This window comes from Colletotrichum jinshuiense, chromosome 5 (genome assembly GCF_051148585.1).
Source record: "Colletotrichum jinshuiense chromosome 5, complete sequence".
Taxonomy (NCBI): domain Eukaryota; kingdom Fungi; phylum Ascomycota; class Sordariomycetes; order Glomerellales; family Glomerellaceae; genus Colletotrichum; species Colletotrichum jinshuiense.
In genome coordinates this window covers 3,888,982-3,899,372 of record NC_139312.1, presented here as the reverse complement: position 1 = coordinate 3,899,372, position 10,391 = coordinate 3,888,982, and the positions used below count along the sequence as shown (strand labels likewise).

Genomic DNA, 10,391 nt, shown 5'->3' with positions numbered 1-10,391 from the left:
TGCAAGGGGGCTCTAATGCTGCAGACGCTGGGATTTCCATGTTGTGCCCCCATGCCATTTCTCCAAAATCCCTCCCCAGACCAATCCGAATTCATGGAGGATTCCGACCACAGCGGATCGAATACCACCGCTAGCCTGCTGCTGGTGCCGCCGCACACACCAGATGCGGAAGAAAACGAGCCGATGGTATGGGAGGGAGAGGGGGGGGGCCAGAGAAGGAGAAGGGGAAGTGGAAGGCGGCTGGCCACCCCCGAAGGACCACGACGAGGACGGACGGGATCCACAATGGATCGTCGGCGCCGACGCGGAGTTCGCTGCGGAGTCCCGCCCGAGTCTTCCCTGCCACCTCCGCAAACGACGACGCGGACATGGGCCAAGGGACTTTTTGGGATTCTGTGGCTTGCACGCCCGTTGAATTGAAACGCACCATCGTCGGATAATGCCCTTCGCTTCGAGCCTGCAGGACAAGTACGCGCAACCTCATTTTTCGCCCGCTCATGGGTGGTTTGGCTGGCCTCTTTTTTTTTTTTTTCGTTTGCCGCCGTCGAAAGTCAGTCAGATACATCAGACCGAGGCGGTGATGTCGACCTCTCGACTCGTGCCTTTGACCTCCCTCCTCCGGGGGGGACGCTGCCCAGCTCCCCGTCCCAGTCCCCCTCCCCTGTCCCCATGTCTCTCTTCTCCAAATCCTCCCCCAAAAGTGTCAGCAATACGCCCGCCGCCCCAACCGCCACGCTGCAAGAGACGCCCTCCCTATCGAGGTCCTTGTCTTTCGCGACGCGAGCTCGGCTCCGAGGCTCAACCTCGAGCAAGCCACACATGTCATGTCAGATGTTTGGCCGTTTTTGTACCCTCCCAACGCCTGGCTGGCGCCTCGTGTTGCCTGCCACCGCCCGCCGGCCGCAATCCTATTCACCCCGAGTGCATGCGTCCTAATCCGGTGCGTCTTACTATCATGCTACGTATAAGCATACGGAAATAAAATAGAACAAAAAAAGAGAACACGAAGGAAAAAATACGGGCCGGTAGGGTGAGGGAGCATGCACCCGCTCACCGCCCGGCGCCAAGTCCTCGTCCTGGCCTGCTCGATAGCTGTAGGACAAACACAAACACAAACACACAGACACAAACACACACGCCCGGTGACGTCCAGCTTCGGCCACAGGCTGGGATTTCGGCCAGCGCAGCGTCTCCGAATCGGCCAACGACGGCACCGCCGTCCAACCCCCCCGGTCGCCGCGCCCTCCAAACCCAGCAGGCTCTTGACGCGCAACGGGGCGGTCGCGCCAAACGCTGAGAAGCCCCAGGTGACGACCGGCGGGCTACTCCGGCCGGGGCCCTGGATTACTGTCTCTCCTGCCCGGCCCAGCTCCCAGATTCCAGATCACACGGCCATCCCGCTCGTTCGATGAGTTATGTCATCATCCATCCATCCATCCCTCCCTCACTCCATCCATCCATCCAACTATCTATCCATCGTACTCATCTCAGCTCAGCTATCTTGTCGTCGTCCCAACGGGAACCCGGTGCCGTGATGTGGGCCCCTGGCCTGCGTCGTCGTCGTCATCCAACATCTGACTGCCGAGTCCCACATCACGGCCCTCCGCGTTCCCACAGGTGGTCCGATCACGTCGAGCCCTACGTGCCCTGGGGGGAGGGGGGAGGGGGCGACATCGAGACTCACGAGGGCCCCAGAACAAGCATGCATTTCGTTAGATGGGTTTCTTTTTCGCCACAGCAAGCCGGTGTGTGGATGAGCCCACTCCGCAAAGAGCCAGCTAGCGTGTGGCTTCTCCCCCATCGTCTACACTACTCTACACCACACTACACACTGCTATTTTAAGCATGAAATGGCAGTTGGCTGCTAGCCGTGTCTTGGGAACTCGAATCCCACCCCCCCGGTCCATCATTCGAGAATTCGACGTTTTGGCCGATGACTGACTAACCAGACGATGCCGCCGGGACAAAGAGTGCCCCCCTGTGCTGCTGCCACCACCCCCTACCGATAATACCACCACGACCAAGGCCGGGCTTGTCGACCCATCCCATCGGCCCAGGACTGCGAGGGCGCGTATAGAGATCTGACCCTCTGTTTTCCTTCATGTGGGCGCTTCTTGGCGCCCGATCTGCTCGTCCTTGGCAAGATAAACCTTCCAGGGGGCGGGTCGCCACCTTGGCATCTTTGCGAGCCGTCACTTACGTGATGCCGTCGACGTATCCCTTGTCTACCCCGGACGGACGGACGTCATCCCAGGGCAACCCACTTACTTGCCGGTGTTCCTTTTTGCGGTCCAGACCGTCGAGAGGAATCCGAGTGTTTCCACCAGTAGGGGGCTCTCTCGGTGTGTGGGGGAGAACGGGGTGAAGGGGGGATGAAAGGGGGTTGGTGATACCCCTCAAGGTGAGCCATAAAGGTGAAGCCGTCGTCGAACGATGCTTTCACCCAACGCCGGTACCGAGAACAAGGCACCGACGCGGTCCGCACGCGCACACGTCGTGACTCATTCACCCGCGCCAACAACCGGCACCGCGCCCTCCCCCTCACCCTCATCCCCTTGAGCTTCCTTCATAGGCCTCCGAACCGCCGCTGTCTGATGGGGTGTGCGAGAAAGTACACTTTGGCCGAGTGGTCAAAGTGCGGCTTCTCCTGCACGGAAGCAATTGCCATCTACAGTCTGCAGTAGCCTGGCTTCCCTCTGCAGCGCCATATGCAGCAATAGTCTACCATTTTGCCACTCGCTCTCCATTTCTTTCCTTTTCATTTTTTGGAGATAGATCGCGTCCGATTGCCCTCCCTTTTACTTTTTCTTCCCCTCCTCCTATCCTTCTTCTTTCACTCCCCTTTCGTGTTGAACGATGTGGCGAGTGAAAGGGGGACATGACAAGGACGGGCGGATGGGGGGGGGAGACGTTGGGGGTCGCGGGTTCGAATCTGGGTTCGGCCACTTTAATTCCTTTTTTTCCTTCTGCTCCCGCAGCCCGGGTCTACAATTTCTGCAGTTAGTCTATTTCTCGTAGATTACTTGTAATGCTTTGATGAATCCGTATAAACCGCATAGGAAGCATGCAACGATCACGATCATGAGAAAGATGAGTATAACTGGGCCTGACGGCCAACCAAGGCGGTCACCATCTTTCGACGGCTCCGTCCTTCCATTTTGAAATCGCCTACAATCCTCATCCAGATAATAAAACACCATTGCTTCTCGTAATCCCACTCATAACCAATCCCAGAAACGCCCAACCCCCCCTAAATTCATCAATCAATTTTTTTTCCCTCGTCCCACCGCTGCAAGCCAAACACGTACAAACACCACCGCCTCGGGCTACGCGCTGTTGGCGAAAAACTTTGTAATCTTCTGCGTCCCATTCCGCTTTCCCTTGGCAGGGCTCTTGCTGCCGTTGCTCGTCGCGCTGATCCGGCTCTGCCTGGACTTGACGGGCGACACCCTCGACGGCATCTTCTTGGGCGGCTCGTCGGCCGCATCCGCCTCGGGCGCCTCGCGCTTGATGCCCGCCCTCGTCGCCCCGCTGCCCACGTCCTCGGCCGCCTCAGCGATCACGTCCGGCACCGGCTGCTTCTCTCCCTCCTGCGACTGCCCGGGCTCCTCCTTGATCTCGACCGTGGGTTCCATCGCGGACCCCTTGGGCCTCTGCTTGGCGGACGCGTTGGCGAAGAAGTTGGCAATGTTGGACTTGTTCTCCTTGCTCGCGACGGGGATGATAAAGGACGGCGAGTTGTTGCCGACTTTGCCGACATCCTTGCTGACGGCGTAGCACTCGAGCTCGCCGTCGAACGGTTTCAGCAGGTCCTGCAGCTCCTTGGTCCACTCGTGCCTCTTGGGGTCCAGCCACGTCTTGATCTCCCGGGAGCCGGGGTTGAGGATGACCGGCATCCTGTCGTGCAGGAACTTGAGCTGCTTGTTGGAGTCCGTCGTGATGATGGTGAACGTGTACCGCTTATCAGCGGAATCTGGCGGCAAAGTTAGCGCCGAGACTATGCGACACGCCACCCCCGCGGGTACCGGCTCAGCCCCTGACCTTCGTACTGGACGCAGTCCCACAAGCCGGCGAAGCACATGAGCTGGCCGTCCTTCCTCTTCACGAAATGCGGCAGCTTCTCCTTGCCGTTCTTGAGCCACTCGTAGAACCCTTGCGCGACGACGATGCACCTCTTTCCGGCCTTCATCGTCGCCCACATGCCGCCCGGCGTGCTCAGCGAGTCGTCGCGGCAGTTGATCGTCTTGGAAAGCGTCGCGAACCCGGGGTCCCGCTTGGTCCAGAACGGGATCAGGCCCCACTGCATCGACTGCATCTTGTACTTGACCGACCCACCTCCTCCTCCTTGCGCGGGAGAGTCCGATGCCGTCTCCGTGGCCGCGCCGTCGTGGCCTTTGCTCTTGTGCTCGCGGCCGTGCCCCGCACCGCGGTCCGGAACGTCCGCTCTGTAGACAACGCCGTGGTACCCCGGCGCGAAGTTGTACGTCTGGCGAGGGGTGCCCTGCCCCTCGTCCTCGGGCGCCTCGTCGACAGACATGTCGTCATCCTCGAGCATCTGCCGAATCTGCGACGGTCGCTGCGCCCAGCCGCATTAGTCACTCGTGAACTTGGCATACCATTCACAGCCGGGTAGCAGCTCACCAGATACAGAGCGTATCTTCCGCACATGGTTTGCGTCAATTTCTGTTATTAAAGAGGTTTGCGGTCCGGCATCCACTGCCCGCACTTTTGTGCTGCTTTGCGCTGATGGGCGATGGGCGATGGGTGATGAGCGTTGCGAATCGACCTGGGGGCTGAGCATCGATGTCGTCATAGTAACGCGGGACACTGTAGATCCAGGAGCCAATCTACGCGCTTGGGACGCGGTGGCACGTGACACCTTGTCTGCACCGGATTTCCCTCGCAGCCGGGACTTTTGCTCACAATACAGGCCTGACATTAACAATGTCACCGTTGCTATCTTACGCTGCATAAACCGTACACTCGCAAATGGGAAATTTTCCTGATTTCTGATATGCCCGCCATTCCTGTCCGTTGTTGACCAATTTGGCCGCGACAACCTCATCTACCCCTGAGCAGCCCCCAGTTGGGGATGACCTGATGGTTCGGCACTGCCTCTCTCCAGGAGTGCGTCCTATCAACACTTGCTTGGCCATAATGGCATTCGCGCTTGTTGGCGGTGCCCCGGTCGACTCCGCAATCAACATCCTTGAATCTCGCCATGTGCAGTTGACGAGAGGCCTCAGTCTGACCCCGCAATCTCGCTGCGTGAATCCTTCATCAAACTGGTCAAATGAACATGTCGGAGACAGATACACTCAAGACAAAGCAGGGGCGCGAATATAGATGCAAGCTTGGTAGCTTGCAGGTCCCAGGACAATTAAACGCCCTAGGGTATCCGGCAATGCACCAGGCACGTTGTTCTTGCGGCTTCACAACCAAACGTCACGTCATCCGACGGCCGGCGTTGAGTCTCATGTCTTCGTCTCGATTTGATCCTACTTCAAAGCTAATGCAATTCCTCCGTGGGATCCGTTACAGAATTGTACAGTCCTCATTTTGATGGACGCCATACCTCCGCGTGATAACTCCGTTGTTTTCCCTTTAGACATTCCGTCGCGTCTTCCGCTTGAGCGTCGTCTCAGCAGCCCATGCATCCTCAAAGGTCGTCTTGCGCTGCCCGACGTCTCCCTTCTCCAAAGCAAGCCGGCGCACCACGTGGAACGCACCCGTTCCGACCGTCATAGTCTGTCCCATGATGATGCACTCGCTCACACCTTCGATCTGGTCCGTCTTCATGCCCGCCGCCGCCTCGAAGAGATGGTCTGGCGTTTTCTCGAACGACGCCAGCTGGAGGACGCTGTCTCTCATCTTGGAGAGACCGAATCGGGTGATGCCGAGCACCTCGCCCTTGTACGTCATGACGTCTGCGAGTAGCTGCATGTGACGCGGGTCGATACCCATGTCACCCATGACCTCCCCGATTTCGTGCGCGATCGTGCTCCTGGCCGCTTCGATACCCAGCACATCCCGGCACTCCATGACGTTGTTCGACTTGACCCTACGTCCGTCGACGCCTTCCGTGTTCATGCAGGCGAGCAGGCCGTATCCCTCGACCAGGACGGTGTGGGTTTCCTGTTCCGACGTCTGGATAATGGCACGCGTAGCTTCGGGGTAGCCCGAAATGGCTACCGTCGGGATCGTTCGCCGGAGGTAGTTGGCCCGCACCAAAAGATCGCCGTGCTCGTCTACCGGCTTGGCCTTGACGGACCGCTTGGCGGCGGCCGACTCGTCGAGGCGGACGCGGATCTCGATTCTTCCCGCGCCGATGTGCATGTCGGACCTCGAGACCTTGAGCTTCTTGTGTTTGCAAATGGCCTCGGCCACGTCGCCCAGCCCGATGCCCAGCTGCATGTCGGACAGGGCATCCATGTCCACCTGCAGGACGACGCTTCCCGACTCTGCGAACCACTCGTCTTCGATGTAGCTGAGGATATCCTCGACAAACGTCTTCTCGATACGCGCCTTGACGATCTTGGCCGCCGTCATTTCCCTGTCCTGCATCAGCGGGCAGGTAATGACGGGGGTGCTGATGACCTTGGAGGCGTTGATGATTTCTTTGATACGGGGCACACCCTGCGTGATACTCATACCGGCGACACCGGCGAAATGGAAAGTCTTCAGCGTCATCTGCGTTCCCGGCTCACCAATGGACTGCGCTCCGACAGCTCCAACGGCGTGGCCGGGCTCGACGTGCGCCTTCTTGTACTTCTCCAAGCAAAGCCGGATGAACAGCTTCAGGGTCGTCTCGGACATCTTGGCAACCTTGTTTGCGAAGGCCTTCTTGGCCTTGACCTCCTCCTCGTCGAGGTCGACGTCCATGCTGTCGGCGGTGGCCGTCAAGCCAGTGAGCTCCATCACGCGGCGGAGCTTGTTGGCTCGGCCGCCGACGTAAGACTCCAGTGACCTCAGGAAATCTCTCGCGCCTTCGTGCTCGTCGGTATACCTCTCCTCCTCGTTGTCGTACTCGAGGACCTTGTCGCCCAACAGCGACTTCCTTGGGTAGCGCGCACGTTCCCGAGCGAGCATGCTATCGCAGTACTTGACGATTTCGTCGGGGAGCAACGCCGCTTCATCGTTGTCCCATGTCAGGTTCTCGGCGTGAGAAAAGGTTCGGTCAAAGTTGACGGGCTTTGCCGTGGCCTCCATATCGACGGGATCCAGCTTGTCGGCACCGAACTGGAACTGGACGATGCCGCCGCCGGATGTTCGGACCGTGTCGTCGTACTGCGTCGAAAGATCCTCCAAAGACTTCATCAGTCTACGCGACATGTATCCAGTCTCGGCCGTCTTGACGGCGGTATCGACCAGACCTTCACGTCCAGACATGGCGTGGAAGATGAACTCGGTGGGCAGCAAGCCAGAGTAGAAACTGTTCTCGACGAAACCCTTCGACGGCGGCTGGGGCGCGTTCTTGTGGAAATGGGGGAGGGTTCTGTCCTGGAAACCATCGGCAACACGCTTTCCGCCAATAATCTGCTGTCCGACTAGGGCAACCATCTGCGCCACGTTGATCTCTGAACCTTTGGATCCGGACTTGGCCATGACCAGCGGGGCGTTGTTTCTGCTGAGCGTCTCGATACAATGAGAACCTGCCTGCGTTCTGACCTTACTGAGAAGTCCCGAAATGGAGTTCTCCAGAGTCTGTTCCATGGAACAACCGGTGGCCTTGTCGAGCTTGTTCTTCTTGTACTTGTCGATCAGCACGTCGACCTCAATGTTCGCATCGTGGACGAGCTTGCTCTTCCTCTCCAACAGCGTTTCCGTGGGAAAGACGTCACCAATGCCAATAGAGAAGCCGCGATTTGTCAGTTGCCTGGCGCATAGCTTGGCCAGCCGGTTCATCGTGACGACGGCTGCGTCAGGGCCGAAATCTCTCAGAATGACGTAGAAGACCGAGTCCTTCTTTCCGGAACCGACTGTGGATTTGTCCATTCTGCCGCACATGACCTCGGAGTTGCGGATGACGAGCCATCCGTCGTTGGGGTCCATGTCGGGACATTGCCCGGCCCTGGCCTTGTACTCTCTGCACTTGGCGTCAAGGTTGATCTTGACCGGGCTGTCCTTGTTGGGACGCATCATCATGCTGAAGACCTGCTTGCCGGTCCACAGAGCCTTGGGCTTTAATATGGCGGGAGGAGGGATGTCGAGATGGACTTTACCGTCCATCATGTGCATGCAGATGTAGGTAAAAGTCTTGCGATCAAAGAAGTTGTCTTTGCTGCTCAGGAGATACGCGGCCGTGATGAAATCCTGCGTGGCAGCAATGACGGGCTCTCCGTTCTTGGGGGTTGCCAGGTTGTGTTTTACGCCCATGAGGTTGATGGCCTCTGCGCGGGCTTCTTCCGTCTGCGGGACGTGAAGATTCATTTCGTCTCCGTCGAAATCTGCGTTGTACGGGCCACAGACACACTCGTTCAGTCGGAATGTCCTCCACGGCCGCACCTTGACCAAGTGACTCATGATACTGAGCTTGTGAAGCGACGGCTGACGGTTGAAGAGCACAATGTCGTTGTCCTCGAGATGACGTTCGACCACATCGCCGACCTTGAGGTCGTGGGCAACCTGATTCCGATTACCAAACTTCAACGAGATCTTGTAGCCTCCCTCGTCGTTTTTGATGACCTGCTGGGCACCGGGCCAGATGCTGGGTCCGTTGCGAACGCATTCCCTCAGCTTCTTGATGTTGTAGTCGGATACACGCTCAGGATAAGTCAGGTTCTTGGCCACTAGCTGCGGAACAGCTACCTGGTCGATGCCAAGATTTGGGTCGGGCGAAATGACGGTTCGTCCGGAGAAGTCGACACGTTTTCCAGACAGGTTACCACGGAATCGACCCTGCTTTCCCTTCAAACGCTGGCAGAATCCTCGTACGGCCTTGCCGAATCCCGGCTGCTGGAGGCCCGGCACGTCACTGTTGACGTACATGGCGACCTGGAGCTGGAGGTACTCCCACTGCTCCATAATGGTCTGGACGGGCGAGCCCTTTTGCAGTGCAGAGCGGATCATACCGCTCACCCAAACAATGTCGGCAAGTTTTGTTGTAATGTCATCCTCGTTACTGGCGTTGTCCTGGGCCACGGACGGTCGAATGCAGATGGGAGGAGCAGGGAGGAACTGCCAAATGAACATTTCGGGGCGACCCTCGGCGGGATCCAGTCCCAGAAGCTCACAGTCGGTGGGGCTGATCATCTTGAAAAGGTTGAGAACTCTCAGCGGGTTCATGTCCTCCATGGCTTTGCGCAAATGCTTATCCAACTCTCCGTTGTTTTTCCTCGCCTCGGCGAATGACTCGTCGAACTTGATCTTGCTCTCGGGGGGCACCTTCTTGGCCGAAGTGGACTTGTTGTAGGTGACGAACTTGTCGTGGGCCAGCTTAAGAACGCCAACCTTTCGGATCTGGCCCTGAACTGAGCCGCAGTACATGCAGTTTTTAACCTTCCTGCACTGCTCATTGATGCGCTTGCAAATCTGAGAGCGCCGCAGGTTATCCAAAAGCGGCCGCCTGAGTTCCTTGAGGAAGGAACGCTTCTCCGTCTCTGTGAGCAGCACCTTGCCGCAGTCCTAGGGTCTGTCAGTAGCGGTCGAGAGGGATCAAAGGAAGAGTTTCCCACCTTGCAGATATCCTGCAATATCATCATGACGAACCGCAGGTAGCCGATATGGAAGGCAGGCAAGGGAAGCCTGACATGGCCGAAATGGCCTGTGCAATTTTGGAGAGACTCCTGGCATGTTGAGCATTTGCCGGTTTTGCTCGAAGTACCCTGTCAAGAAACGGATTAGAGGCGTGCCTTGGCTAGGTGCCGGGAATTGCTTACGAGGCGAGGGTCGAGGGGACCATGCTGGTAGGGCGCCCTGTTCTTTTCGATGTCGTACAGGAGGCGATCGGAGACTTCGAGGACGGCTTGGTTCGCAATATCTTGGTTGGACCTGAGGGCGAGCGAGTAGGGTTAGCGTCGGCGCATCGCAAGGAATGTAGCCGGGGGTGTGGACTGACTGAATGCCAAACTTGATGCCCTTGAATCGCTTGGGCAGCTTGTCGACAAGTTGCGACTTGACAGGAGTCACGGTGGTGGTGGTGGCCATTGTGATTGCGATTGCGGGTTCGGTTGCGACTGCGACTGCGAAGGCGATTCAACAGCGCTTGGCGAGGAGGGGGTGGTGGTGGAAGAAGGTCGGCGGCGGGTGAGTCAAGGTCGAGCGAGGTTAAAGTCTACCGGTCGTAATCGATGTCTGTGGAATTGCGCATTCGCCGTAGGGTCATGATCATGGTCCAAAAACGACAGCCTCAATAGTTGTAGAGGTGGACGAGCCGGGGGCGACAGAGTGCT

General features: G+C 58.0%; 2 protein-coding genes across 2 annotated transcripts; both read right to left on the bottom strand.

Annotated features, from left to right (window-relative positions):
* Window positions 1-3,326: 3,326 nt before the first annotated feature.
* Window positions 3,327-4,668, bottom strand: EsH8_V_000938 (putative peptide hydrolase; the record flags this gene model as incomplete). Its single annotated transcript, XM_083273454.1, has 3 exons — window positions 3,327-3,973; window positions 4,042-4,576; window positions 4,642-4,668. 3 exons carry the CDS (start codon window positions 4,666-4,668, stop codon window positions 3,327-3,329), a joined length of 1,209 nt encoding a protein of 402 aa, XP_083126169.1.
* Window positions 4,669-5,604: 936 nt separating this feature from the next.
* EsH8_V_000937 (DNA-directed RNA polymerase III subunit RPC1) lies at window positions 5,605-10,146 on the bottom strand (the record flags this gene model as incomplete). The annotated part of the gene is made up of 4 exons (XM_083273453.1): window positions 5,605-9,624; window positions 9,675-9,824; window positions 9,879-9,990; window positions 10,058-10,146. 4 exons carry the CDS (start codon window positions 10,144-10,146, stop codon window positions 5,605-5,607), a joined length of 4,371 nt encoding a protein of 1,456 aa, XP_083126168.1.
* Window positions 10,147-10,391: the final 245 nt, after the last annotated feature.